The sequence below is a fragment of the Mustela lutreola genome, chromosome 16 (assembly GCF_030435805.1).
Source record: "Mustela lutreola isolate mMusLut2 chromosome 16, mMusLut2.pri, whole genome shotgun sequence".
NCBI classification, from domain to species: domain Eukaryota; kingdom Metazoa; phylum Chordata; class Mammalia; order Carnivora; family Mustelidae; genus Mustela; species Mustela lutreola.
In genome coordinates, this window is record NC_081305.1 from 55,539,670 (window position 1) to 55,567,561 (window position 27,892).

At 57.7% G+C, this 27,892-nt stretch overlaps 5 protein-coding genes across 5 annotated transcripts in view; 3 read left to right on the forward strand and 2 right to left on the reverse strand.

Moving 5' to 3' along the window:
• ALDH16A1 (aldehyde dehydrogenase 16 family member A1) overlaps positions 1-877 on the reverse strand; it is a 12,631-nt gene extending 11,754 nt beyond the window's left edge. Inside the window, exon 1 of the mRNA XM_059153716.1 lies at positions 745-877. Coding sequence (XP_059009699.1) covers positions 745-834 — 90 coding nt within the window. The 5' untranslated portion in view covers positions 835-877. The remainder of the gene's footprint in view (positions 1-744) is intronic.
• On the forward strand, positions 755-5,895 carry PIH1D1 (PIH1 domain containing 1). The gene is made up of 10 exons (XM_059153723.1): positions 755-895; positions 1,780-1,873; positions 2,231-2,297; positions 2,869-3,048; positions 4,094-4,155; positions 4,243-4,324; positions 4,750-4,879; positions 5,092-5,167; positions 5,520-5,663; positions 5,768-5,895. Exons 2-10 carry the CDS (start codon positions 1,784-1,786, stop codon positions 5,807-5,809), a joined length of 873 nt encoding a protein of 290 aa, XP_059009706.1. The 5' UTR covers positions 755-895; positions 1,780-1,783; the 3' UTR covers positions 5,810-5,895.
• A 2,994-nt stretch (positions 5,896-8,889) lies between these two features.
• SLC17A7 (solute carrier family 17 member 7) lies at positions 8,890-19,444 on the forward strand. The gene is made up of 12 exons (XM_059153717.1): positions 8,890-9,019; positions 13,216-13,468; positions 14,472-14,590; positions 14,865-14,979; positions 15,058-15,145; positions 15,301-15,387; positions 15,481-15,623; positions 16,288-16,437; positions 16,607-16,739; positions 17,358-17,468; positions 17,691-17,818; positions 18,013-19,444. The coding sequence occupies exons 1-12, from the start codon at positions 8,958-8,960 to the stop codon at positions 18,304-18,306; spliced, it is 1,683 nt and encodes a 560-aa protein (XP_059009700.1). The 5' UTR covers positions 8,890-8,957; the 3' UTR covers positions 18,307-19,444.
• Positions 19,445-19,611: 167 nt separating this feature from the next.
• On the reverse strand, positions 19,612-26,830 carry GFY (golgi associated olfactory signaling regulator). Its single transcript, XM_059152227.1, has 5 exons — positions 26,561-26,830; positions 23,171-23,341; positions 20,859-22,059; positions 20,432-20,605; positions 19,612-19,948 (listed from the first exon to the last, which is right to left on the reverse strand). The coding sequence occupies exons 3-5, from the start codon at positions 22,036-22,038 to the stop codon at positions 19,749-19,751; spliced, it is 1,554 nt and encodes a 517-aa protein (XP_059008210.1). The 5' UTR covers positions 22,039-22,059; positions 23,171-23,341; positions 26,561-26,830; the 3' UTR covers positions 19,612-19,748.
• PTH2 (parathyroid hormone 2) lies at positions 24,873-25,669 on the forward strand. Its single transcript, XM_059152228.1, has 2 exons — positions 24,873-24,997; positions 25,489-25,669. The coding sequence occupies exons 1-2, from the start codon at positions 24,873-24,875 to the stop codon at positions 25,661-25,663; spliced, it is 300 nt and encodes a 99-aa protein (XP_059008211.1). The 3' UTR covers positions 25,664-25,669.
• Positions 26,831-27,892: the final 1,062 nt, after the last annotated feature.

Consider the following 27,892-nt stretch of genomic DNA (forward strand, 5'->3'; position numbering starts at 1 on the left):
CATTCCGGGGTGCTAGAGACCCTGTGGGATGAGGAGAGCCCATGAGAGGAGTTCTGAGGAGCCTGGATAATTATAGAATATGCGAGGCACCCACAGGAACCACAAGAGGTTCTGGGGGACCCGGAGGGATCCCAGGAGGACTTGAAGGGACGCTTTAGAATCATGGGAGCCCCACGAGGGTATTCTGAGGGGCTGTAAGAGATTACAGTTAAGTTCTGAGGTATCCTGGGGTTCCCAGGATACTAGGAGCTCCGCAATGATTGATGGGGGCCCTGAGAAATTACGGGGGACCCACAGGAGGTCGGCGGGGTGGGGCTCAGAGAGCCACGCAAGCCACAGGATGTTCTGAGGAATCACGGGAAGTCCATGGAGATTCTGGGGGTCCTTGGAAGATCAGGGGTGCCCTACAGGAATTCCGAGTCCCTGGGATTCAACGGAGGTCCGGGAAGGGGAGGCTGAAGAATCACAGGAGGCCCTTTGGGGGCTCTGACGCATCGGGGAAACACTGCCGCAGAGCGGAGGTACGAGACCGGCTCCAAAACAAGAGAAAAGACTCAAGGGTTAAGAGGCAGCAGCCGCAAAGGCTCAAGGGAATGCCCTTCAAGGGTGGGTCCTAAGGAGTAGCCAGAGTCACCGGAACCGAGAAGGGCGGACCTGCCGCGGTGGATCACGGGAGTCCGCGCGCCAAACAAGACCTGGAGGCCTGGGGAGGGGGATGGGCAACAACGAACGGCAGGCCCTCACCAGTGCGCATGCGTGGCTCTCAGGCACCGGTCCGTACTCCAGCGTGGCGAAGATCTCTCGGGCGCTGGGCCTTGCACGCGTAGCAGCCATCACCCTCCCGGGCCGCTTTCCACCAAGAAGTGCCGGGCGCTCTACCCAGAGGAACCTTGAGGTCGAAGGGCGGCACCGCCCCCTCTAGTCCAGGGGGCGGGACTACGGGAGATAGAGCGTAACCCCGCCTTAGACCCAGTGGCCCCGCCCACACGCTCCAGCTGGCAAAGTGGTTTGGAGCATGCGCAATCCTCAGAGCGAGGCGGGGTTGGGGACGGGGACAGGACAAAAATGTGTGTGTCTTGCAAATAGGAAGGCTCCAGATTTAGAAGCGTGGCCGTATTTGTGTATCTCCTTTCCACCCTGTTCATTCTGAGGGCAAGGAGTTCAGCTTTTAGTCCGAAGTAAATTTACTAGAGAATCGACTCTGGGACGAAGCGATAGTTTAGAGGTCAGAAGGGAGTCTTTTAGGATGGACGTTTAAATTAAGGTTTTGAGTGTGCCGGTCTGGACTGCCCACCCAGAAGCTTGGCCAGATGTAGTCGGGAAAGAGGAGAGTTACCGCTTTAATCGACCCAGGAAGTGTAGCATTCAGAAATTAGGTTCAGGGTTTAAAGTTTTGATTGGTTGGAGTGAGAGGCGTGGCTCCAGCCTTAGACTATGATTGGCCGGAACGTAGTGGGCTCCCCGGATTGGTGTCTGAGCGTTTGAGGGGGACGGAAGCCTGGTCGGCTGAAGTTCTTAGTTACAGAGGCTGGGAGTGTGGCTGTCGTATACACGTTCGGCACATAGGGCTTAGAGAGCATCTAGAACTGTTGTCTCCAGCAGATTGGACAGCCGTGTCTGGCATGAGTGGAATTGTCTCAAGCCCAGATTCTTAGATTTCATACAGAATAGTGGGTGTCGGGCAGCAGGCCACGGAGTTCTGATCCTGGCCAGGGTCCCTCCCCGCCCCCCGCCCCGCGCACGTCGGTGTTGCTGAGGACGCCTAGGTCTCTTCTTCAGGGCCATGGCGGACTCGAAGCTGCTGGTGCCGGAGCTAAGCGAGGCAGAGAAGATGGGCGCTGAGACCGCGCGTTTCGAGAAGCTGCTGCTGCAGGTGAGGACTGACCGACTCCATGGTTCCTGGGTATTCGGGGGATTTGTGTGTGTGTGTACGCGCGTGTTCACGCACACGTGTATGTGCACACCCGAGGGTGCTCAGGGATGGGACTACATTCCCAGAACGCACTACATGGAATTGTAGTTTTTTAACTCCCAAGTTTTCCAGGCTCTGGAAGAAATCCAAGTGGGGTTGGGGTTGTTTTTAGCGGTCCTCAAAGGAGGAGCGGGACATAGTATGTCCTATTCTGTGTACATCTCATATGCATAAAATTTCTCGACAAACCTTTGAAGAACAAAGGAGGGTCTGATGGCCCAGATGCCAGCATGAAGGTGGTTGTTTTCCTTCACACAGGCCTCCAAGGAGCTCCAGCAGGCCCAGACAAACAGACCAGAATCTACACAGATCCAACCACAACCTGGTGAGAAAGGCAGAAACCCAGAGAGAGGGGGATAGAGTTGCAAAGAGAGTGGACAGGGGCTAGGGGTATGGGACACAGAGATAGGAGGCAGGAGAGAGACACAATAATGGGAGTACACAGGCCTTGGCGGGGGTTGTGACAGAGATCCAGAGAGAGCAGGGAAGGGACTAAGATCTAAAGAGAGGAGGAGGACAGGCATGACTAGGGGGAGAGAGACTCAAAGATAGAGAGTTACAGAGGGGGCGCCTGGGTGGCTCAGTTGTTAGGCACCTGTCTTCTGCTAGGGTGATGGTTCCGGGGTCCTGTGAGTGGGCCCCGCATCGGGCTCCCTGCTCAGTGGGAAGCCTGCTTCTCCCTCTCCCACTCCCCCTGCTTGTGTTCCCTCAAATAATAAATAAAGATAGAGAGTTACAGATCCCATGGGTGGGGCGGGGAGCAGATTCAGAAAGCAGAGGACTGATCAAGAGAAGGGGACAAAGAGGGGACAGATCAACAGAGACTGAGGAGGGAATGAATGGAAACCCAGATGTATGCAGAGGCACACACCTCAGGACAAACCTACTTCCACCAGGTTTCTGCATAAAGACCAACTCCTCCGAAGGGAAGGTGTTCATCAACATCTGTCACTCCCCTTCCATCCCTCCTCCGGCCGACATGACAGAGGATGAGCTGCTTCAAATGCTGGAGGAAGACCAAGCTGGGTTTCGCATCCCCATGAGTCTGGGAGAGCCTCATGCTGAACTGGATGCAAGTCAGTGCTCTTGGAGGACCCAGGGATCTAGCTCCCTAGGTCCTTTCTTCCCAAGGATCCAAGATCCAGGGCTTGGGACCCTCCTCCCTTAGGACCCAGAAATCTGGCTCTCCTGACCTTATCCTTTTCTCTGTGATATATGCCTAGCCTCCTGGGCCTCCACTACTTGCTACACGGGGTGGTCCTGGTCCTGCCCGCCTGGCTAGGCTGGCCCTTCTCCCTGCCCTACCCCATGGTGAGGGAGCTGGGCAGGTGTCCTCATTAGCTGGCCGGACCAGCTCTCACTCTTGTTCCTGTTTCCTTCCTCACCCTTCTCCCTGTGTCTCTATCTCTCAGCCTTGTCTCACCTGTCTCTGTTGAGTTTCTTTCTCTATATGCTTGTCTTTCAAATCACATATGTTCCCCTGAAGCCTCCTGGACCACGTTTTGGGCAGTGCCCTGGGGAGGAGGGACTGATAACCCAGAACTTGCCCTTGAGACACTCCTAGTCTTAGGCGACGGTGGTGGGGACAGATGCGATTGCAATATGGTATGATTTGTGCTGCTCTGGCAGGGGTAGGGGAGGTGGGGGGGGGAAACCTTCTTGGAGGAGGAGGTGTCAGATCTGAGATGTCAAGGAACTGGAGGAGTTCATCGGGCCAAGACAGAGAAGAGGGTTCTAGGCAGAGGGGAGAGAGGAGTCCAGAAGCTGGAGAGTGATTGAATTGGATTGATTGGTTCCGTCAGTCATCGGGAGAGACTGGAAGAAATTTAAACGGACCAGGTCCCCAACAGAGAAGTGAGCTTCTCTCCAGGTGGGAGGAGCAGACCATACAGGGTCTCCAGTGCCACGCGGAAGGACACGTACCTTCGTCTTGGGGCTGGGGAGCTTTGCAAGGGCTGTGTGCAGGGAAGGGGCAAGGTCAACGCTGGGATGTGGTGGGAAAAGACACGAGGGAAAGAGACGAGGGTGGTGCGAGTCTTGAGCCATTACTTTCTAATTGTCTCCGGGTCTCTCTGGTTCTTGCGGCTTCTGGCCTTTATTGGTTTTGCCTTGTCCCCACAGAAGGCCAGGGTTGTACCGCCTACGACGTAGCCGTCAACAGCGACTTCTACCGGAGGATGCAGGTTGGGGGCGGGGCTGCGGGTGAGGCCTGGGCCGGGGCCTCTCCCTCCACCCGGAGCCCTTCCGCAGTCTCCCTCTCTTACTCCTAGAACAGCGATTTCTTGCGAGAGCTTGTAGTCACCATCGCCAGGGAGGGCCTTGAGGACAAATACAGTCTGCAACTGAATCCAGGTGAAGGGCGGGGCCTGGGCCAGCGGGGACTAGAGGGGCGGCAGCAGCTTGGGGACAGCCCTTGGGAATGGTGGAGCTAGTGTGGGCAGGGATTTCCTTGGTCCCTAGGCTGTTGATTACGAGGAGAAGGCGGGGCTTCCCGAGGTTGGGGGCGGGGCAGGGGCGGGTCGTATCAAGAAACCAGATGAAGGGCGGGAGTCTGGATAGCCAAGGGGTGGAGCCAGTTGCATCTCTGGGCGACAGATTGCAAAACAGGTTGGCTAAAGTGGGCCTATTTCCTAAAGCCAAACTTGGGGGTGTGGCTGGATCCCCGGCTTCCTCCGAGGGGCGGAACCTTTCTCCTGAGGCTCTTGCTGTCATGACTCCTAAGGAAGCAACGGGAATCCCAACCCTACCACCTTTGACCCCGAGCTTCCTACCCGCAGAGTGGCGCATGCTGAAGAATCGGCCTTTCCTGGGCTCCATCTCCCAGCAAAATATCCGCTCCCAGCAGCGTCCTCGGATCCAGGAGCTGGGAAACCCGTACACCCCTGACTCCCTGAGACCCGAGGAAGGGTGGGCCTTCGATGGGTTCTCTCTGTCACGTCTCTCCCTCCGCATAGGAAGCAGTGTCCTGGGGGCTCTAGGAACCCAGAGAGGGGAGAAGCAGCACTTCCACCCAGAAGGCTCCCTGAGGCAGTAGGGCTCAGAGGCGGGAGAAAGGGAAGGATGAGCCCTGGCGAGGACCTGGTAGGTGCTCCTCAGTTTGGGGTTTTGTTCTTTCCCAGCCCCGAGAAGCCACACCTGAGCCTTTGGCTGGAAGCCCCTGACCTCCTCTTGGCTGAAATTGACCTCCCCCGACTGGTGAGTGCACGCTTGACCAGAACCAGAGAAAGGTCTGGAAGGGTTAGGATCTCTGAGGGGGAGTGAGCGGGGCTCGTTGCCAGACCTGTGGGAGCCTGGTTAGCACTGCCCCCTGAGTATAGCTGCCTGCCGTGGGTCCTTCAGGCCCACTTTGGGAGCCGTCCTGAGGGTGCTCTGGTCATTGTAAGTGCTCAGTCACAGGGACTTGCAATTATGGTCTCTCATCTTTTTCCTGGAAGGCAAGACCCTTTTCATATGGTATCCCAACACAGGAACCTTTTCTCCCTGGTCCCCGTGATTATTGCCCTGTTGCTGGGAAGGGAAGGGTGAGCTTATTTCTCTCTATTCCCAGGACGGAGCTCTGGGGCTGTCACTGGAGATCGGGGAGAACCGCCTGGTGATGGGGGGCCCCCAGCAGCTGTACCATCTGGATGCCTATATCCCCCTGCAGATCAACTCTGAGGAGAGCAAGGCAGCCTTCCATCGGAAAAGAAAGGTACCTGGGGAGATGGGGGGAAGTGTGCAGGGAGTTGGGGCACTCTGGGGGGCCAGGACTCCTTGTCCTGAATACTTATTCTGTTTTTTCCTGTCTCTCCTCAGCAACTGATGGTGGCGATGCCCCTTCTGTCAGTGGCTTCTTGATTGGATTTCTTCTTTCTGTGCTTCCAAGTGGAGGAAGAGGCTGGTGGGGGGCTTCTCTGAAATTGAAATAAAAGATTTTTGCCTTTGTTCTGTGTCTGGCTAGGAGTACATGAGGAATGGGAGGGAAGAGGGACATTGGACTGGGTCCTAGAGTCACAGAGAAGTCACTGCCCCAGCTGTGGCCTCAGCCTCTCCCTCTCCAGATCCTCTCCCCGGGCTCCTGGTCTCCAGTCTCTCCCCTCTTATCCCACAAGGTCCCATAGCTGACCCTCCCTTCTCTTTTTCAGATCCCCTCCTTGGCTCCCTAGTGCCCCAGGAGAAGGTCCCAGGCCCTCAGCCTAGCACCCCAGGCATGTTTGGTGTGGCCCCCTTGTCGCTTCTTTTTTCTTTTTTATTAGAGCACAAGCAGAGGGAGGACTAGAGGGACTCCCTGCTGAGTAGGGAACCCAATGTGAGGCTCTGTCCCAAGACCCCACAATCATGACCTGAGCCAAAGGCAGATGCCCCTATGCCTCATTTTATTCCCGTCCTTACTCTCAGTCTGTTTCCTCCAGTAAAACCCAGGAAGTGTCTAATTGTCTTGCCCTCCCAGGGGACCTTTCCTGAGTCCGCTGGTCATCTGATGTGTGCCATCATCTCTAGCCTCTCTTACCTCTCATCCTGACAAGCTTCCTGTTCCTGGAATGGTGCTTCAATTCACAATCCCACCAAACTATGTCTCATTTCATGACTCTGCAAGTACTGTTTCCTCTCCTGTGGGCCCTCCCTCCGCCCCCTCCCAAGTCATCCCTTTCATTGAGCTTTCTCTGGGAAACTTTTCAAACTTCAAGCTTTCTCTGGCTGAGTTAGAATCTGGCCGTGTCTGGCATCCAGGGTTACCTCGTTGAATGTATGCCCCTGTGGTGTGATAATGCTTTAGAATTAGAAGGAACTCAAGAATGTTGAGTTAATGCATGATTGACACCTCTCTCCTTCCATGAGTCCTAGGAGGATAGGTAAGTGGAGGAACCTCAGTGGTAAATGTTGGAAGAACAGCGAGATTTGTGTCGTTAGAAAGGACTGAACTGGGTAGGGAAATAGGAACAGATAGATGGTGAAGAGGTGGAAAGGTAGGGGGATAACCTCCAATGTGGGGTCTTTGGACCTATGAAGGACCGAACGTGGCGCTTCGTCCACCAGAGGGCGTCTCGCAGTCTCGGCCTGGTGTCTCAGAAAACTACAACTCCCAGCGGCCCTCGGAGAGCGCGGCTCTTCCGAAGCAAACGGTGAGCTCCAGTGGCCACTGGGACTTGTAGTTCGCACGGGGACCCTCCGTGGGCGGCCGAGGAACTCATTCCCAGGTCCCAGAAAAGTGTGGAGCTGGGTCCTTTCAGCCTTCTTTGGTCTCCATGGTGATGATTCCGGCGAAGGCCCGAGATTTGGCAGCGGCCGGCGCCCCCCTCCTACTCCCTCCTCTTCACCATCTGCTCCACCTTCACACCTGGCCCGGAGCCGCGGCCGCCGCCTCCGCACCCGGGTCGGGAATTCTGCTGCCACAGGGTGGTGCTAGTAGACGGCTCCGCGGGCTACTCTTCCTCAGACCCAGGAGTCCAGGTCTCCAGCCCCTCCTCCCTCAGACCCTGTGGTCCCAGCCCCCAACCTCCCCCTACCCGGGAGTCCGGGGGTTTCGCAAACATAGGCAAAACGGAGACCCAGAGACCCAGCGGGACAAGGCGAGAAACGGGAGGCCGTGGCGGGCAGTGGCTGCTGGGCCACCGGGTCCGTGGCGCCCGTCCGCCGCGCCGGCTGCTCCCTCCCTACCCCCGTGAGAGCTTGTGCCACATCATGAAAATTTAATCCCAAATGCATTTGCGGCCCGACTCAGGGAGGCGGTGAGGAAAGGAGCACCCTCCCGGGGCTTGGATCTGGAGGTGGACTCAGCGTCGGGGAGAAGGGCTGGTCTGGCGAAAGGAGCAGGGGCAGGACCTGGGCGGGAGAAACAGTCCGGGTTCAACCCCAAAGGGGCAGGGCTGGCAGAGATGGAGTAAGAAGGCGGGGACAGACTCCAGCAGGAGGGGACACAACTCAGGGGGCGGGGAAAGAAGTCAGTGGGTGGGGACAGAACTCCGACGGAGCGATTCCAGGGGGAGGGGGCAAAAATTAGGGCAGGGACAGATCTCAGGGGAGGGGACCGAACTCAAGGGGCGGGAAGAGAACTCGGAGGGAGTAGGCACGGAACTCAAAGGGTGGGATAGATTCCAGGCTGGTTGGGAATTAAGGGGGTCGCTAATGGGGACGGGCGTGTAACTGAGAGATGGAACTCAGAGGGGAAGGAAATAGATGAAAGAATCAGGAGGGGCATGCGCCCCGAGAGGAAATAGAATTGGAAGGGGATAGAATTAAAAAAAGGAAAGATGGAAACAGTGGATGGAAACCAAGAGGGAAGAAATCGGTTGGGGGAAGAACTGGAGGGGACAATGGGTGGATCGAAATGGGGGTCGGAATTCAGGGGGAAAGAATTCCCTGAATGGGAAAAGCACCCTCTGAATGAGGAAGTTAGAACTGAGGATGGCGAGGGATGGGGATGGAAATCGGGGGGGCGGGATGTAGAACTGGAGGGCACAGAAACTCGCAGGGATGGGCTGGGAGGATGAAAACGCAGAAGATGGAACCGTAGGGGACGAAAAGCAAGGACGAAATTAGGGCGAACTAAAAAGGAGAGGGAAACCTCAGGTGAGCAAAGAGAACTCGGGAAGAGAGCAAAGAAAAGGAGCTGGGGGGATGGAACGGGGAAGTAACTCTGGGAAGCGATAGAACTGGGGCGATGCAACTCAAAGGAGCGGGTTCAGAGCCCAGAGGCGTGGTCTTGGAATGAAAGGGCAGGGGCAGAACGGAGCAGGAGGGCTACGAAAGGGGGCGGGACTAGAACTCAAGAGGCGTGGTCTATCGGGGATGGGCGGGGCATCGCCACCGCCCGCCCCGCCCCCGACGCTGAGTCCAGCTACTGCCCCTAGGCAGCCAGCACACGCAGCCTCCTTCCCCCCGAGCGGAGCTGCGGGGCCGGCCGGGCCGGGGCGGACCCCGGGAACCCGGACGCGGCTGCCCGGGCCCGCGGGCGGGGGGATCGGCGGGGGGACCGGCGGGGGGACCGGCGGCAGGGGCAGCCACCATGGAGTTCCGTCAGGAGGAGTTTCGGAAGCTAGCGGGTCGTGCCCTCGGGAGGCTGCACCGGTGAGCGTGGTGAGGGTCCTGGGCGGGAAAGAGCCCGAGGGTCCGCGGAGGACGCACATTCCCACCCGGGCCTGGACAGACAGATGGACGGGCGATACCCGTGGGTGGGGGTTCCACCCATCTGTCCGGTTTTCTCCCTCCTTTTTTCGTGGTCCCCTCTCCTTGGTCCAGTCTCATCCATCACCTCGTTCATTTTTCCGTGCCCCACCCCACCCCAGACTTTATCCTTTTTTCCTCTCCTGGGTCTCTGACCCTCCTCCCCACTTTTGCTCTCCGTTTACTTATCTTCACTCTGCCTCCTTTCTTCGGATCTCTGCCCCCTTTTGGGTCTCTGTCCCCCACCCCCCAAGTCTCTGCTGCCCTCTCTCTAGGTCTCCGACTCTTTCCTTTTGGGTGTCTGTCCCCCTTGCTTTGGGTTTTTAATCACCCATCTTGTGTGTTTCCATCTCAATGTGTCTTCTCAGTTTCCATCTCTCAGAGAGTTTAATCTGAAGCTAAAGCGGATTGGGGCCCATTGGTCCTTGTCCTTGAGGAGAGCTAAGCTGGGAGGAGAAGCCAAGGTATCCTGGGTTTCTGGGGGAGAAAGAAGTTGCAGGCCAAAAATGAGGCTCCTGGGCGATCGTAGACTTCCCAAAGGATATAGACTAGAGCTAGGAAGGACTTCCTTTCATCCAGGGAGATGACTCCAGTGACCTGAGTGTCTCCAGGGCAGTCTGGACACCTCCCCCCAGCCTCTCACCCCCAACCCCAGCCCTGGCTTCAAATCAGAGAAATTACTCAGCTGCGGAGAAGCCTAAAAATATCTGGCCATAGTGCGGGGAGGAGAGGGCCCCATCAGCACCATGCCCCTGCTGCCGTTCCCTCCAACACTGTCCCCTTAGTCCTGACCCTATCTTTAGTTGACCCTCAGTCCATCTCCTTAGGCTGTGCAAGTCCTTTTCTAAGACGAACACTAGTCCTGCTCGCCGCAGGTCACCTCCTAGCCCCAAAGGTCTCTCACCCTCTAGGAACTGGAGAGATGGGAATAAGGCTGGACAGAAGGGAGGGGGCAGGAAGATGGTGCAGTGAGGGGAGGGGGAGCTGAGATAACCTCACCCCTTCTTTTCCCAATCTTCCAGCCCCTCCCCACCCTTTTTCTCGCCTCCTTTCACGAGTTTCTCAAAATACATCAGTGCGAAGTCAGGAGAGGGAGAGAGACGTGCTGACGGAGGGGGCTGGAAGGGGGGGGTGGCAGGAGGGATGTGCTCCGCAGGCCCCCTCCCTCGGTCCCTGCTTCTCATCTGTGTCTGGGTTTTTCTCAGTCTGTCTGTGCCTAACTTTCACCTCTCTGAGCTGCCTCCTGAGCACCCCCCCCCCCAACCCACAGACCCCAGAGCTCAGAGCTCCCACCAGGACACTCACCAAGGAGGTGGAGTTTGAGAAGATCACTGCATCTGAACCCTGGGGTTGCCCCATATCGGGCATAACTCCCTGATTCCATTCAATCCTTTAGACAAAACTGGGGAAACTGAGGCTCAGTTCAACAAGGGGAGAAATCCACAGATAAGTACAAGTGCTATCATTTGAACCCAGGGCAGCCCCTCCCAAGCTGGGGATGGAGGCTACAGTTTCCTCGAGATGAGATGAGTGATCCCAGAGTGGGTGGGGAACTCCCTCAGCCCAGGAAACAGGCAGTAACCCAGAGTGACTTGGGGCAAGGATGCACGAGGAAGGGGGATACAGGAGAGACAGGCACCAAGGTTTCTCCTTCTTGAGAGCCAGGCCTTGACTGGGGCGATCCCGGGGGCCAGGAGATGATCAGGACCCATAACTACTCTGGTGTGTGACCTTGGACATGCTATTTCTGCTTTCTGAACCTCAGTTTTTCCTTAGCTGTGCAATGGGAAGACAGTACCAAGGGATATAAGGGAATAGAGGCTTGGGGCAGCAGGGGAGCAGACAGAGAACCCCAGAGAAGCAAAGACAGAGACACAGAGAGGGAGACTGCGACATCGTCTTCATTTTGGTGAACTGCTTCCTAAGGGCAGCTTCTTCCTCCTCCTCAAGTCCTCAGACCTGAGTTCCAGGCTCCCAGAAAAGGGAGGAGGATCTCCCTCCAGGCTCTCCCCTCTCTCTGGTGGGGAGGGGAAGCACTTGGGTCATGTCATCTCTGAGCCCCTGGTTCTCCTATCCTGAGATGATCAGTATCACTTGGAGGTTCCCTCTCCGTAACCTCACATTCTACCCCTGCTCCCATTTTCTAGGTGTGGGAGCCCCCACCACATCCCATTTAGAAAGCCTTGGTCATGGGGTGCGTGGGTGGCTCAGTCAGTTGAGCGTCTGTCTTCTGCTCCGTTGTGATCTCAGGGTCTTGGGATTGAGTCCCGCATTGGACTCCTTGCTCAGCGGGGAGCCTGCTTCTCTGCCAGCCGCTCTCCCTGCTTGGATTCCCTCTCTCTCCCTCTTTCTCTCTCTGACAAATAAATAGATAAAATAAAATTTAAAAAATAGAAAGCCTCGGTCAGAGATCCGGACACAATGGAGTATTAGACTGAGTATCAAATTTCAGGGGCTATGAGCACCTCCTGAGTGTCAGGGTCAAATAGCAACCACAGGGTTCTGGGTCAAAGTCTAATCGCATTGGCTGGCACGTTCTGAGTTCTGACTTGGGGTGGTGGGCGGTCCCCACCCCGCGGTGGGTGGGGACCGCCCACCACTCTGCACTGTCCTTCTGGGGCATTTATTCCCCCTCTCTCTGGCTCTCATTCCTCTACCCTCCTGGGTTCTGTCCACTCCCCGAGGCTCTTTCTCCCACCCCCGTTTCTTAGCGCCCCCCCCACCTCCTTAAGTTCTAGGATGGGGAGGGTGGCTGTGTTCTCTCATCTCTTCCACCCGCCTCCCCCCAGACCGTCTGGCTGTTCTTTCCTCCCCCGTCCCAGTCTCCCTCGCCTCCATCTGTTCTAGCCCCTTCCTGGGATCCAGCCCGATCCCCTGGCTGCGTACCCGCCTCAGAGATGGGCCGAATCTCACAAATCACGTCTCTCCTCGGTCTCCCAGTCTCTCCATCTTTCTCTCAACGTTCTGGTCTCTGCATCTGTAGCCTCTCTTTTGGGTTTCTGTCCCCACCTATGTTTGGGTCTCTGTTCCCCCTCCATCTCTGAGTTTCTGTCCCCTTCCCTCCTAGGGTCCCTGTTCTGTTCCCTCTTTTCTCTCTGGTCTCTGTCCCTCCATCTGTATCTCTGATCTTTTTGTTTCTGCCTCTGTCCCCCTCCCATCTCTGTCGCCCTCCTTTTGGGTCTTTGCACACCTGTCTCAGGGCACCTCTCTTTCCCGGCAACCTCTCTCTGGGTGTGAGGTGGCTCTCCAAATACGCTATCCATCATCACAGACTCAATCCCCGTTCCAGAACGGGCGGGGGCGAGAGCCACGCTGGGGACTGAGCCAATCCCCCTACCAGGGCCATCTGTCCCTTGCCAGGACACCACCCGCCACCCCCCCTCTTCCTATCCCCTAGCTGACAGCCTGAACTCAAGGTTCCCCAGGGATGACTGGCTGGGCTGCTGGATTCTAGGGACCCTGACTTCTCCCCCGCCCCAAGGAATGGGCTTCTGGTGTCTGAAGGGCATCAGCTGGAAGTCAGCCCCACACCTGGGGCCTGGAAGCCGGGAAGGGCACGCCACTGGGGGCAGGGGAGGAGGGCGGGCGGTATATATAGCAGACGTGGCTGAGAAGCATCTGTTCTTTTGACACCTTTGCTGAAGCATCTCCTTAGCGCCTTTTGCTTCCTCAAATAGACTCATATCTGGGAGAGGGGGCTGGAAAGAGTCTCTGGGCCTCATGGTGGGGGCTGGGGGCACAGACTCTTGGATTACCAAGTGTAGTTTGGGGTCTAAAACTCCCGAGTCCAGAGATAATGGGACTGGGGGAAAGGGGGATTGAGGACCTCCACACCTGAGTCTGCAGGAGAAGGGGGCTGGCAGCGTGAGTTTCTGGTCTGAAGGGGATGGAGAGAGGGGGTCCAGCTTCCTGGATCCCGGGGGTGGGGGGAAAGGAAGCTAGAGAAGTTCCTGGACTCCTGGGGAAGGAGGGACTGCGGGCTTAGGATCTTTAGGATCTTGAAAAGCAGCAGGTTTTGCCCTGGACTCCCGTGTCGTGGGGAGGAGGTGGCCAGAGGCTACCTGGACTTACGAGAGTGTTGGACTCTTGCTGCCCCTCAGCCTTCTGGAGAAGCGACAGGAAGGTGCAGAGACGCTAGAGCTGAGTGCCGATGGGCGCCCAGTGACGACGCAGACCCGGGACCCGCCTGTAGTGGACTGCACCTGTTTCGGTCTCCCTCGTCGCTACATTATCGCCATCATGAGCGGTCTGGGCTTCTGCATCAGCTTTGGTATCCGCTGCAACCTGGGCGTGGCCATCGTCTCCATGGTCAACAACAGCACGACCCACCGCGGAGGCCACGTGGTGGTGCAGGTAGTTAAAGGGCGTGGCCTGGCACGCGGGCCCACCTAGCTCTGCCCACGCCCTCTGATGACGTCACGCTCCCCCGGACGAAGCCCTGGCCAAGCCCCTTCTAACCCCAGCCTGAGCAGCCCCGCCCATCTGCGCGTCCCCCTATGGCTGGCTCCCTTCTGCCTCAGGGCTCTCCCCTTCCTAAGCCTTGCCCCAGACCTAAATGAAGCCCAGCGCCTATTTAGTTCAGGCCCATGATTTACAAATGCAGACTCAGCGCCGGTATTGGGGTTCCTGCATGTTGCCCCTGCTCCCTTGTAAAGCTCCTAGCAACTTTGCTCCACCTGCCACCCACGCCTGTCCCAGCGTCACAACCTAATCCCAGTCCCATCGGGGGCCCCACACTGAAGTTTGATCCTGGCTTTTCTGAAGTTCTGTCTCCGCTACATCCTGCTTCATCTGCTCTGGCCTTTACCTGAAGGCCGCCTCACCTCAGACTTTCTCCCTATTTTTTTTTTTTTTTAATGTAACCTTTACACTCAACCGGAGGCTCGAACTTGGAACCCCAAGATCAAGAGTTGCATGCTCTACGGAGCCAGCCAGGCGCCCCACTTTCTCCCTATTTTAACTCCGGTGTAGGCCGTGCCCCTACCTTAGGAAAAATTCCCGACTTAGGCACGGGTCTACCTCGCACCTTCACACCTTCAGCTGCTTCTCATCCCTGACTAGACCCCCACCCCCGCCCCAGTCACTCCGCAAACAGTTCGTAGGTTGGTTAAGAGAAGTAAGTGGAGACACAGTCCCCACCCCATTGACGGGCCCCCAGACATTCAGAGAAGGGGCCCTGGTCCCGGGAAGCAGGCAGAGCGAGGGTTCCAGGCAGGGACAGGCCTGGCTGCTAACTGTAGTGCAAGGATCCCTCTGGGTCCTTGTTGCTGATTGGCTGAGGGAGTAAATCTATCTGTGCTGATTGGTGGAAGGTCAGAGCCTGGGCCACTGGTTTGACATGCCTTTTGGCCCGCAGAAAGCTCAATTTAACTGGGATCCAGAGACTGTTGGCCTCATACACGGCTCCTTTTTCTGGGGCTACATTGTCACCCAGATTCCCGGAGGATTTATCTGCCAAAAATTCGCAGCCAACAGGTACATGGCTGGGTTCTCAAGGTGGGCGGGAACTACTTAGAAGGTGTGGCCTGGCATTTCCGGGCGGGAGGGGGGATAGGAGGGGCCTGGGTTGGGGGCGGGGTCTTAGAGAAAGGCGGGGTTTGTGGTTGTGGGAGGTAAGATTTGCAACGAAGGTGGGGGCGGAGGTTCTGGGGGATCACAAGGCCTGGCCCTCCGCGGTTAGAAAGAATAGAATCCTAGCTTTGGTGGGATCGCTGGACCCCATTCTTGTACTATGGACTCTTCCCACCAGGGTTTTCGGCTTTGCCATTGTCGCTACATCCACTCTAAACATGCTGATCCCCTCTGCTGCCCGAGTCCATTATGGCTGTGTCATCTTCGTGAGGATCCTGCAGGGGTTGGTAGAGGTAAAGCCCTGCTCCATACTGCCCTGTGCCTGTTCTCACTCCGCCTCTTCTCGTTGACTTTAGCTTTCTCCTTCCTAGGGGGTCACGTACCCTGCCTGCCACGGCATCTGGAGCAAATGGGCCCCTCCCTTAGAGCGGAGTCGCTTGGCAACAACAGCCTTTTGCGGTGAGCAGAAGGGGCTGGGATCTGGACATGCGGGTCTGAGGGAAGAGGGACTGTGGCCTGTACTTCTGTGTCCCCGGAAGGCAGGGCCTGGGAGGCCCCATTCCCAGATCTGAGAATAGATGAGCCTGGTCTACACATTGCGTCCTCCCCCTCAGGTTCCTATGCTGGGGCGGTGGTCGCGATGCCTCTCGCTGGGGTCCTGGTGCAGTACTCAGGATGGAGTTCTGTGTTCTACGTCTACGGTGAGGGGCCCCGAACGCCTTGGTCTGGGTGGCACAGGGGTGGAGCGAGGCCGGTCGTCACCTCGCTTCCATCCCTCTCCTGACCCTCCCCAGGCAGCTTCGGGATCTTTTGGTACCTGTTCTGGCTGCTCGTCTCCTATGAGTCCCCGGCTCTGCACCCCAGCATTTCGGAAGAGGAGCGCAAGTACATCGAGGACGCCATCGGCGAGAGCGCCAAACTCATGAACCCGGTCACGGTCAGGGCCCAAGCCTGCGGGGGCGGAGGCGCCATGGGGCAAGGAGAGATATTCAGGCAGGGAGGCAGGAGAAGAGGAGGCTTCGAACCTCCACAGTGTGTAGACCGTGGTGGGTTTCCCTAGACTCTCAGAGGAGACCAAACTGGGAGGTGCGGTGGGCGGGGCTAGAACCTAGGAGGCGGAGCTAAAGCGCGGAGAAGAAAGGATTAGCAGGTGCTGAGGACAGAACCCATGTGGGGCGTGGTTAAGCCAGCAGAAGCGGGCTTGAATGTGGAGGATTCACTCAGACCTTGGGATGAGTGAGGCTAGAATTAGGCGGTATAATGGAATGGAAATAGATTCCCGGGCTCACATTTACGCGTCCCTGAGGGTCATCGTGGGGTCCGGACACCTATGCACCTGTGGGGCACTGCAGAGGCGGGACACCTGCATGAAGGGATCTTCATGAAGGGTCACTATGAAGTGTCACTGTGAAGCTAGGATGCCGAGGTCCCCACAGGGACATGGTCAAGTTGGCGCCCCTGCGCCCGTGGAGGTTTTGGTGAGGTCGGGAAACCTGAGTCTCTGTGGGACTATGATTGGGTACCTGAAGAGACACGGAGATAGCCCAGCCCAGGTCTCTATCTTAGCGACCTCTCCTCTCCACCTCCCCGACCCTCCACAGAAATTTAACACACCCTGGCGGCGCTTCTTCACGTCCATGCCAGTCTATGCCATCATCGTGGCCAACTTCTGCCGCAGCTGGACGTTCTACTTGCTCCTTATCTCCCAGCCCGCCTACTTCGAAGAGGTGTTCGGCTTCGAGATCAGCAAGGTTTGGCCCAGGAAGGAAAGGCAGGGGGCGCAGCGGGGGGAGATGGAGCAGCGGGCCTGGATCCCAAGAGGTTGGAACGAGGGGCAGGGAGGAGCCAAAGGTACAGGAATCGGGTGGAGATGCGGGCCAGCCGCCCCTGAGCCCTCGCTCTGTATGCTTTCTGGCGCAGGTGGGCTTGGTGTCAGCGTTGCCCCACTTGGTCATGACCATCATCGTGCCCATCGGCGGCCAGATCGCGGACTTCCTGAGGAGCCGCCGAATCATGTCCACCACTAACGTGCGCAAGTTGATGAACTGTGGAGGTGAGTGGGGCGGGGCCCTGCGCACCGTCTGGGACAGTCGGGGCGGGGCGGGATCCCCCGGAGGTCGGAGGTGGGGTCAGGGGCGTGTCCAAGAAGGCGTAGACCGGGTGAGGCCCATCTTGGATGAACAGAATCTCCAGCGGCCCTCTCGAGGCCCACCAGGTGGAAGGACAAGGCGGGTGTGACCATCGGGTGGAGCCCCGAGGAGACCAAGTTCGGTCTGGCAGGGCGGGGCCTACACGGGCGGAGCAGGACGGGAACTGGGCTATCTAGAGGGGTTATGAATGGGGGACCTGGAGAGGTCTGCGGGGCGTGCTGCCCAATCAGTGAGAACCGAAGAAAGGTGGGGAGGTGCACGGGTGGGGTTTGGACCCTGCGTCTTCAGCGCGCGGCCTAGGTAGGCAGTGGGGCCATGGAGGGCCTAGCCGGGGCCGTGGTGGCTCTGGGGCGCGTGGTCGCGGACGTTAGGGAGGTGAGGTTTTGGTTAGGACGGGCGCAGGCGGAATGCTACACAAAGAAGGCTGAACGGGACAGGCATGGAGGTGGTGGCCGGCCTGGGGCTGGAAGGGCGGTGTGAGGCCGCCGACGCTCAGAGGACACGGCCCTCCGGCCCTCTAGGCTTCGGCATGGAAGCCACGCTGCTGCTGGTGGTCGGCTACTCGCACTCCAAGGGCGTGGCCATCTCCTTCCTGGTCCTCGCGGTGGGCTTCAGCGGCTTCGCCATCTCTGGTGAGAACCGCGAGTCCGCAGCTTGGCGGACTCGGGACAGTTCTGCAGGGAACTTCCTGGCTCAGGAAGGGGACCTCCCAGCCTGGCAAAAGGCAGCCTGGAAAGAGCAGGAGGGACGGGGGAGGTTGCGATGGGAGGAGGTGCGTTTTGGCGGCGGGAAGTCTCCCGAGTGTGGTTCAATGGGGAGTGATCTGGAGTGACGCCTTCTGGCTGCCTCCCCAGGGTTCAACGTGAACCACCTGGACATCGCCCCGCGCTACGCCAGCATCCTCATGGGCATCTCCAACGGCGTGGGCACGTTGTCAGGCATGGTGTGCCCCATCATCGTGGGTGCCATGACTAAGCACAAGGTCCGTGCGCCAGTCCTGACCCACTTGCCCTCCCAGTTTGTGTATGGGACCTCCCTGACCGGCTTCACCGTCGCTGGCCTCCATCCCTGCCCTCTCCTGGTCTCTCTGCTTCCCTCTGGATCCCTGCCTCCCTCTCTGTGCACTCGGGTTGTTTCTCTGTCCTCTGACCTCACCTCCCCTTTGTCCCCCCACAGACTCGGGAGGAGTGGCAGTATGTATTCCTAATTGCCTCCCTGGTGCACTACGGGGGTGTCATCTTCTACGGGGTCTTCGCTTCCGGGGAGAAGCAGCCATGGGCGGAGCCTGAGGAGATGAGCGAAGAGAAGTGTGGCTTCGTTGGCCATGACCAGCTGGCTGGCAGCGACGAAAGCGAAATGGAGGATGACGCTGAACCCCCTGGGGCTCCTCCCGCCCCCCCTCCTTCCTATGGGGCCACACACAGCACATTTCAGCCCCCAAGACCCCCACCCCCTGTCCGGGACTACTGACCATGTGCCTCCCACTGAATGGCAGTTTCCAGGACCTCCATTCCACACATCACTGGCCTGACTGACTGTCAAGGAACCCCAGTTCTCTCTGTCCTGCTGCAGGCCTAAGAAGCATTTGCCCTCTTCCCCAGTGCGGTCAAGTCCTCTTCCCCTCCCAATCGCGCCTCTCAGGGGTAGTGAAGCTGCAGACTGGCAGTTTCAAGGATACCCAAGTTCCCTTCAAAGGTTTTCCTTCTCCACTTGTTCTGCCTCAGTGGTTTCAAATCTCTCCTTTCAGGGCTCTATTTGAATGGACAGTTCAATCTTTTACTCTCTCTTGTGGTTTTGAGGCACCCTATCCCGGCTCTTTCCTTTAACCACCCCCCCAACTCTCGGGCTAACCCCCACCCCCACCCCCAGACTACTCAGCCTTCCTCGCCTTTCAGAAACATTCAAGGTCTTCCTCTAGAAGTTACAAACCTCTCCCCATTCCATTTTGCATTTTCCAGGTTGGATTAACCAACCGCCCATCCCCGCCATTCTAGGGATCGATTCTCACCAGCGTTTCTGAGGGAGAATGGCGGTTTCAAGCCCCCTCCCCCCTCCCCGCAACCCTCTCCCTTCACCAGCAGGTTCTGCTGAAGCACCAAATTCCCCAAGACCTTCTCCCTAGCTTAGCACAATGTCTAGGGAAGCAAGATGACGGTTTTAACACTATGCCTCTCTCCACCCCCACGCACCTTTTTCTGACATGTTTTCAGGTCTGAATAGTGGCTGCTCAAGACCATCAACTCAATGGTGTGAAGCCACCATCATTGAACTTCCCTGTGGTGGTTTCCAGATGCCCCTCTTCCCCTTAATTCCTTGCACTTTATTCTCCTGGGTGGTTTCGAACTACTCTTGTTTTCTCAGTGGCCATTTGTTGTGTCCCTCAGGGGCTAAACGACTCAAAATCTGGGATCCTTCCCTTCTCAGACTCCCCTCTTTCGGCTTAGAATTTGGGGACCATATGCAGGAGGAGTCATGGAATCCCAGAAAGGGAATGGGGCTGGGAGAGAGGGGTGTTTTCCCCTGGAGCAGGGTTGTGTCTTTGTGTCTCCGTCTCTGTGACTGTAAACCCTGCCTCACTCCCAATAAAATGCTTTGGTGTACACACTCAGCCGTCATCGGCCTTGGCGGTCAGAGAAGCCTGGGCCCCCAGCTCCCTCATCCAGTCAGACCAAGAGTCCCGGGGCCCCAGTCCCGTCCTCTCCCAGGAAGCAGGCCAGAGTAGGGGTCTAGTCAGAGGAACACTTGATTTATTCGGCCTCAGAATGTGTTCTCCGGTCACAGCGAAAGCATCTCAGTGTGTTGAACGTCCTATCCGAGAGGACTACTATGCAGCAAAGCGTGCCGGGAGGAAAGGACCTCTGGGTCCTATCTCCGTGCGGGGTGGCGCGGGTCTGGCAGGACGCGAGTGGGGCTCACACGAAATTGTTGGGGAGCGTGGCGGGGGAGAGCGGCTCCAGGCTCTGGGGGCGGTTCCCGCGGGGCGGCGGGGGCAGCTTGGGCGGCAGCGGGGGGGTGGGCGGTGGCTGTTTAGTGGCGATGTGTGAAGGGACCCAAGCATCCGGGGCATAAAAGTAAAGGTCGTAGGGGTCCTTCGGGGCTTCCAAATGCATAACTGTGGAAGCAAAGGGGAGAGGGCATCACTAGGCAGACAGGGGTCCTGTCCCCTCTGCTGCGCCGCTGGCCAAGGAGAAGGCGGGAAAGAGGATTCCGATTGTTTTCTGGGCTTGGGTTTTCAAATTAAAGGGCGATGCCCCCCAGAATCGAAGAGGGGTGCGTGGCGTCGGAGCAGCAGGGCGGGGCCTGCAGTGGAGAGGGCGGGGTATACAGGGCTCCTCTGGGAGGGGGGAAGGGGCAGGGCTTGTGGGGATCCAGGGATCCCAGCCTGTTGCAATTCCCAGCTGGACTGGGAGCGGCGCTGGACGTGTCGCCGGGAATTGCGGAGAATTGGGGGGCAGAATCATGGAAGGGTCGGGACTTCTATTGACCTTGGTTGGGGGACCTGAGTTTTGGCAGGGCGCCCTAAAGTGCCAGGCAAAACCGCGTTAAAGAAACATGCAGTCATTCAAGGAGAAGGGCGCTGTGAGGGGTCGCTCACCAGGTTCATCTCCGTCGTTTGGAAGTCGGTGGTGTGTGAAGGGCCGGTGTCGAGCCGCCCGGCGGTAGAGACACCAGAGCAGCAGGAAAATGCCGATCAGCAGTCCGGTCCCCGCGAGGAAGAGGCAGAGGGCCCCGCCCGTCGCACCCCGGGGGCGCCCCACCAGAGTCACGCCTGAAGGACCAGGGTTCAAGGATTGAGCAATCTAAACTCCTAGCCTCTACTTCCAGAGACCCAGGAGCCCCGGCCTCCCTTCACCCTCACATCCCCAGACGATCCCTCAGTCGCCTCCTGCCTGGCACTCAGGAGTGGGAGGCGGTGGGGGAGGGAGGGAGGTGTTCCCTAGGCCGCCTTCCCTCAGACCAGGAGTCCCGACCCCCAGCCCCCTCCTCCCTCCGACGCAGAAGTCCAGGTCCTGGCCCCTCACCGGTCTCCTCCACTCGTTCCACCACGATGATAGTGCTGACTCTCTCACCTCGGCTACGCCGCTGGGGGGCCCGCGGAGTGGCAGGGGCCGGCTGACTGGGGGAACCCAGAGGAGCAGGGGGGCCCGCAATCCGGGCTGAGGGAAGAAGGGCATCATGCCCTTTCAGGCTAGCGTTCTGGGAGGCCTTCAGCTCAACTGTCCCAGGAGAAACTGAGGCGGGCAATTTAAGGGACTCAGGCTGGGTCACTGCAGGGGTTTCTGGTTTGGGACTCAGGGGCAGCTCATTTGGGTCAGTAGCTTTGACCTTGAAAGGTGTAGTCGATTCTGGGTGAGGACTGGCGGAGATCTCAGGGTCAGAGGTCATGGGGTTCTCTGTGGCATCTTGGTACTGGGGTGTGGGGGATTCTGTTTGGGGCATTTCAGTGGGGCCGAGGTTGTGAGTTCCATGGGATTCTTGGTGGGGGATCTCAGTAGAGTTGGGATGGAGGGTCTGGAGGAATTCAGAGTTTGGGGTTTGGGTGGTGTCAGGGTTATGGGTTTCTGGAGATTTGGGGTGAAGAATCTTGGTGGGGCCAGGATGTGGGGTCTCAGGGACTTCTGCAAGTGAGACTTCGGTGGAGTTAAGTTTGGGAATCTCTGGGGATTCTTGGTGTGGAGTTTGGGTAGGGTCAGGGCTTGGGGTCTCAGGAAATTCTGGATATGAGGTTTTGGAGGGATTAGGTTTGAGGGTCTCAGGGGATTCTGGGTGTGGACGGTCAGTCGCGTCAGGTTTGGGGGTCTCAGAAGGTTCTGGATCTGTCATTTCGGAGTGGTTAATTTTGGGAGTCTCCAGGGAGTCTGCTATTGAGGTATTGAGTGAGTTAAATTTAGGGTTCTCAAAAGACTCTGGGTGTGGGGTTTCTCGGAGGTCATGGTTGGTAGTCTCAGTGAAGTCAAGGCGGGAGGGCTCAGGGGAAACTGCATGAGGTGATTTGGAGGGTTCGGGGTAAGCAGTCGCAGGGGAGTCTGGGTTAGGCAAGTCTCTAGTGGCATTCTCAGAAGCAGGAGGGGAGGTCTGAGAGGGGTGGCCCATCTCAGGGAAGTCGAAGCCTGTAAGCGGCGAGGCCGAAGGGTCGGCCTTGGAACCCAGCCGGGCGAGGAGGAAGACGAGGAAGAAGAGGATCGGTCTGAGGGATTTCATAGTTCTGGGAGACGCCTATGGCTGCGGGGGAGGGAGAAGAAAAGGGTTAAGATTGGAAGCCTGCCGGGAACCCCGGCCCACTCCCAGAGGCCACGCCCACCGATGAGACCACGCCCCGTTCCCCAGGTGGGCGGAGATCCCTCAGAGCTCCGCGCCCAGGAAAGGAGAGGAACCCAGCTGCAACTCCCTGAAGGTTATGGGGCCATATCTGCCGTAGCTAAGGGAGACAGAGGCGCGGGGCTTCTTGGGAGTCGTAGTTAATTTCCTTATCTGTTTCCCCGAGGGGGTCGCAGAAAAATTGGGAAGGACCTCAGACCTCACCGGCCTCAGACTTCCTCTACTTCTATTTCAGACGGTGTAGACCTCCAAGGGGACATAGGATCCCTTCCTCTCCCATGGCTGCGGACACCTTCACCACACAGTTGTTTACACCAGAGGAGGCTCAGAAGGGAATGGCTGTGGGCTGCGGGCCCGACAGGCATGGATCTGAGGGAGGAGGGAGACTCCTGGGACCTGGGAGAGAAGACTGCTGGGGGTTCACCCCAGTTTCCAGAGGGTGGATGGGCATTGTGGGTCTAAATTCCTAGGTCCTTAGGAGAGCCCTGAAGGTTCAGATGCCTAGAATTTTGAGGGATTAAGATTAGGGGACCTGGATTACAGGGTAGAAAGGAGACTGGAGGGACGCCTGGGTGGCTCAGTTGGTTAAGCAGCTGCCTTTGGCTCAGGTCATGATCCCAGCATCCTGGGATCGAGTCCCGCATCGGGCTCCTTGCTCGGCCGGGAGCCTGCTTCTCCCTCTGCCTCTGCCTGCCATTCTGTCTGCCTGTGCTTGCTCTCTCGCCCACTCTCTCTCTGATAAATAAATAAAATCTTAAAAAAAAAAAAAAAGAAAAGAAAAGAAAAGAAAAAGAAAGGAGACTGGAAACTCCGAGTCTTTGGCCCTCAGCAGACAGGGGTGTAGGGTTCTGGATGGGGCAGGACTCTGGTCACTCTGTTTATTGAGGATGGTGCTGAGATCCCAGACTCTCAGGATTGGTCTGGGGCAGACACCTAGGTTTGTGCTCAGGTGGAGGTGGGGGTGCCAGATACCTGGGTGGGGGTGCCATCCCCAATGGGGCCTGGGGTCTCTTACCTGCTTAGTGAGGTCCAAGATAACAGCAGATGAGCAGAGCTGGACGCAGAGATCGGTGAATGCTGCAGAATGGCTCCGGGAGGGGCAGCAGGAGGTAGGGTCCCAGGGGCGTGGGTGACGCACCTGACCCTGTCTCTGGGGATCCTGGGAACCTGGCTACAGCCTTGTGTTCTTAAAGGGACAGAGATAAAGAACATTATCTCTGGAACAGGCAAGGGAGTTGGGATTGGATCATCTATCTGGTGGAGGGATATGGGCCAACTAAACTATCTTCTCTTTGAAACCAGGCGTCCAGGGGTGCCTGGGTAGCTCAGTTGGTTAAGTGTCTGCCTTTGGCTCGGGTCAGGATCCAAGGGCCCTGGAATTGAGCTCTGAGTCTTGCTTGTGCTATCAAATAAATAAAATCTTAAAAATAAAATGAAGAAGAAGAGGAAGAGGAAGAAGAAGAGGAAGAGGAAGAGGAAGAAGAAGAAGAAGAAGAAGAAGAAGAAGAAGAAGAAGAAGAAGAAGAAGAAGAAAAGAAACCAGGGATCCAGGACATCTGCCATCTCCTACATGCAAACCCAAGTCTAGAACCATGGGTTCTTACTTGAAGACCCAGGAGTCTGGGCCTCCAGCTGTCTCCCTGTAGATTCAGGAATCCAGGTTCCCAGGCCTCTCCTCTCTGGGGAAATAAGAGTCCAGGGTCCCATGTCTTGCCAGTCATGTACCCAGATTGCTACTGCCCTTTAGGACTTCTGAACCTTGGTCCACCTCCCCCCAGTGTGTAGAGAGCACCCTCTTAAGAGCCAGTGTGAGGGGACTGGGCCTTCACAAAGCCCCCAAACTCCTCCCCAGGAAGGCTTAGCCTCATGCACAGGGTAGCCTAGGGGCCCTGGCCTGTCTTTCCCCTCTTTGCAGATTTGCCTGTCACTTCACCTGCCTTCAGCCCCACCCCCAGCCCCCATTACATTTTGCCTTCTTCTGCCTTTCTCCCCCTCCATCTCGCACTCTGTTTTTTTGGTTCTCTGCTGCCTGGATTTCTCTCTGGGCATCCTTGTGCTAGCTGGCTGCCTTTCTATCTCAGGGCTTTCTCGGAGCCCCTTCCCTCCATCTCCAACTGGCTCTTTCTCTCCCCTCCCCCACTTCTTCTTTCCTTCCTCCTCTGTTGCTCCCTTTCTTCCCCTCTGTCACTCTGTCTTTGTCCTTCCCTCTTATGGTTACTTCATCTATGTGTCTCTGCTTCTCCCTATCAGTCCCTCTGTTGCTTTCCCTGTCTCTTTCTCTGTGTCTCTGGCTTCTGCTCTGATGGTCCCTCTGCCGGTCTCTATTTTTATCCCTCTGACACACCTCCTGTGTCCACTTCTCTGTCTGTCTGTCTCTCCCCCTCCTGCTTCCCCTCAGGTCCCAGCTCCTGGTCCCAATTAGTTGGTGGCTGCCAAGGCAGAGGCAGGGCCCCCACTCCTGGCTCCTCATTACCGCTGGCGGCTCCTAATGAGCCTGGTGGGGGGAGTTGACCCAGCGCCCCCAGCCCCCTGGTCTGCGTCACTGCCCGCTGCGGGGGCTGTGGAGGCGATATAAGGGGGCTGCTGCCTGGCTGTCCGAGCCCACTGCGCGGTAGCGGGCCCTGCAAACGGGCGCAGGAGGTGGGTGGGTGGTGGGATCCGGGGTTCTGGGCCAGGACGTGGGCCTCACTGAGCTCTTTCCTGTCTCTCCACAGGTGATGGAGACCCACCAGGTGTCCAGGAGCCCCCGGGTGCGGCTGCTGCTGTTGCTGCTCCTGCTGCTTTTGCCCTGGGGCGACCGCACAGCCTCAGGAGTCGCCCTGCCCCCAGCTGGGGTTCTCAGGTACACGCGGCGCCCGGGACACCCAGGGAGGGGCGGGGATTCAGACAGGTGGGACCAGACCCAAGGAGAAAGGGGCACAGAGCAGAGGAGGATGGAGAGGAGGAGGACGGAAAGGAGGACGAAGACCAGGGGTGGAGAGAGGTGGAGTGTGGACAGGGAATCAGCGCGAGAAGAGGTACAAGAAGATTCTGAGGAAAGCGTTGAGAGATTTGAGAGGAGCCGAAGCAGCAGCGATTTGTTCCTTGAGCGAAGTTTACTGGGTTCTTAGTGTGCATCAGGCCGGGCGCTGAGCGCTGGGGGTGGACACAGGCATCGACTCCGACTCTGTACTCGGGGAGCTTCGAGCCGGAGGCAGGGGGACAGAGGACAGACGCCGAGCCACTCCACAGACAGTGCAGGGACAGGGCTTCGAATTAGACCGCGGGAGGTACAGGTGGCGGCGGGCGGGGGTCCGGGACCCGCGGTAACCGACTCTTTTGGTCTCCTCGCAGCCTCCGTTCCCCCGGCCGGGCCTGGGCGGGAACCGCCACCCAGCTGTCGCGGCGGAGCCTGGCCCTGGCGGACGACGCGGCCTTCCGGGAGCGCGCGCGGCTGCTGGCCGCCCTCGAGCGCCGCCACTGGCTGAACTCGTACATGCACAAGCTGCTGGTGCTGGATGCGCCCTGAGCGCCGCGCCCGCCCCACTTGAATAAAGATCCTGCAGTGTGCTCTGGTCTGCGTCTCCTTCCTGCGCCCGCGGTGTGCGTGCGGGATACGCGGGCGGGGCTTGCGTCGCTACTCCGGTGTACCTCATCTCCCCAGTCCCCTCTCTCTTTTCTTCCCACCTCCTCCTTCCCCAATCATCTTTCCCTCCCTCCACCCCTATTCTCTGTCTGCCCCCTGCTCTGGTCTCCCTCCATGCCCCAGCTCTGTCCCCTCCTCTCGCTCTGGGCTTCTGTCCCTCCCCACCCGCGTCTCTGCTCCCACCCCACTTGCGGGTCTCCGTCCTCTTCTCTGGGTTTCTTTCCCCTTCTCTTGTTCCCTGCAACCTACCAGGTCTCTGGTTTCCCTGAGTCCCAGTCCCCTTCTCTAGGTCTCTGTCCCTCTCTGGGTGTCGGTTCGCCATCTCTCTGAGTCTCTGCACTTCTGTCTCTTTTCACCCTCCCGGCTTCCTAATCCTCTGCCTCCTCTCTCTCCTCTTCTTTCTGCCTCTTAAACTCTTCCTTTCATTCCTAATCGCTTTCTTTTTTCTCTGCCTGATTCCCTCAGATCTTTTCTTTCTTCTGTCGTTTCCCTCTCTCCCTCTTCCAGCTCTTTCCTCGAATGTCACCTTTTCCGCTCTCTCCTCACTTCCCGACTTCGCCCTGGGCGCAGTGGAAAGATGGGGCGGGGGTTGCTTCTGGGGCGAGATGAACCTACAATTCAAGACCAGGTTCCCTCAGACCTCTCTGTGTGGTATTGGGAAGGGCTGCTTAACCTCTGAGCCTTTTTTCCCTCATCCGAGGATTAACCGATACACCATGAGACAACTTCAACCCAGCGCCCGCGAAGCAAAACGCGTTTGTTAGAAAAGGGTTTCTGCACCTTTAGCAGCAGCCTCCAGAAGTTTGTTCAGGGTTTTGACTGCGCCCGTCCCAGGAGACCGCTGGGGCGGGAGGACAGGACAGAGGGGACCAGGCGTCAGGCTCCCGGAGGCACAGGGCTGAGGCGCTGGTGAAGCGAAGCAGCAGCCAATCAGAATCCGTCTCCTTTTCTCTCTGTCTCGCTCCCTGGCTGCTCCCGTCAGCCCTTCAGTCCCAAAGCTCAATGGTGACCATGGCAACCCACTCTGAGGGGTACGCAGAGGGCTCCAAAGAGCGCGCCCTGGGCGCGGCTCGTGCGGATCGCGCGCTGATTCGTCTAGAGAAGAGGGCGGGGCTGGGCGCGTGGGCTCGCGGGAAGGGGGCGGGGCTGGCGCCGGGTGAGTGGCAAGCCGTCGTGTGGGTTGTCTGACTTGGAGGCGGACCGCGCCCTAATTGGCCCTTAGGCTGTAGGGGTGGGCCTGCTTCTCACTCAGAAATACTGAATCATGTAGTAATAACTGTATTCCTCAACACCATCTAGAGTTGGCCAAACTTCATAAGTAAGACTCTGAAAGTCAAGAGTAATTTCCCCAAGTTGCCGGCGCCAGTAAAGGACAAAAGGGTAATTGGAACGCAGATCTGTGTGACTTCTAGTCTAGACCTTGCCATTACTCTCCTGGAGAAATGGGAGTAAGGTTATGAGCAGTTACCATGGCCAGGCCCCCGTCTAAATCTTGCACTCCTCCTGGCTCTCTGAGCCAGCCTCACAACAACCCCGTGAGGAGCTTCACGGCTTTTGGCTGGAGGGCCTGCTAGCTGGGTCTTTGCCTGAACTCCTCCCATATTTCCTCCCTAGATGTCTTCTGTATGTTCGAGGCTTTTCATAAAATGGTGCCTGGAAGCCCTTCCTACTCCACTCTACTCACCTCTCCCCAAGGAAATTTCAGCAATTCCCAACAGGCAGAACCCCATCTCCAGACTGTGGGCTCAAGCCTCAGGGCTCTAGCCACTTATTAGAACACTGACATTCACCCCATCTCATTTGAGCTTGGTGTTCCCCCAAACCTACTCCTTCTCATGGGTTCCCATTTTGGAACCAGTCACTGGGTCAGATCGATGTGCTGTCCTTGCCCCTTCCTTCAGCATCCTCCTTCACAGCCATCAATCTCTGGCTCTGTCCTTCCTGCCCTGCCTCTCTCTGCCCTTCCTCTTCTTCCCAGCCACATGCCCAGCTCAGCTCAGGCCTCATCCTCTCCCAGCTGGACCAAGCCCCAGCCTTCTCCCCACCTCCTGCCTCCTTTCATATTCATCCCCCATGCAGGCTCAGAAGCTCTCTTCCCAATCCTCCTTGCCC

Bases quoted from the DNA above. Each gene is read 5' to 3' on its own strand.
- PTH2 (XM_059152228.1), top strand. From the start codon at position 24,873: ATGGAGACCCACCAGGTGTCCAGGAGCCCCCGGGTGCGGCTGCTGCTG. The intron at 24,998-25,488 runs GTACACGCGGCG...GTCTCCTCGCAG, and splicing joins CCCCCAGCTGGGGTTCTCAG to CCTCCGTTCCCCCGGCCGGG.
- PIH1D1 (XM_059153723.1), top strand. From the start codon at position 1,784: ATGGCGGACTCGAAGCTGCTGGTGCCGGAGCTAAGCGAGGCAGAGAAG. The intron at 4,325-4,749 runs GTGAAGGGCGGG...TCCTACCCGCAG, and splicing joins CAGTCTGCAACTGAATCCAG to AGTGGCGCATGCTGAAGAAT. The intron at 5,664-5,767 runs GTACCTGGGGAG...GTCTCTCCTCAG, and splicing joins CCTTCCATCGGAAAAGAAAG to CAACTGATGGTGGCGATGCC.
- GFY (XM_059152227.1), bottom strand. From the start codon at position 22,038: ATGAAATCCCTCAGACCGATCCTCTTCTTCCTCGTCTTCCTCCTCGCC. The intron at 20,606-20,858 runs GTGAGGGGCCAG...CTGGTCCTTCAG, and splicing joins GGAACGAGTGGAGGAGACCG to GCGTGACTCTGGTGGGGCGC. The intron at 19,949-20,431 runs GTGAGCGACCCC...TTGCTTCCACAG, and splicing joins AAACGACGGAGATGAACCTG to TTATGCATTTGGAAGCCCCG.
- SLC17A7 (XM_059153717.1), top strand. From the start codon at position 8,958: ATGGAGTTCCGTCAGGAGGAGTTTCGGAAGCTAGCGGGTCGTGCCCTC. The intron at 9,020-13,215 runs GTGAGCGTGGTG...GCTGCCCCTCAG, and splicing joins GCCCTCGGGAGGCTGCACCG to CCTTCTGGAGAAGCGACAGG. The intron at 15,388-15,480 runs GTGAGGGGCCCC...GACCCTCCCCAG, and splicing joins TTCTGTGTTCTACGTCTACG to GCAGCTTCGGGATCTTTTGG.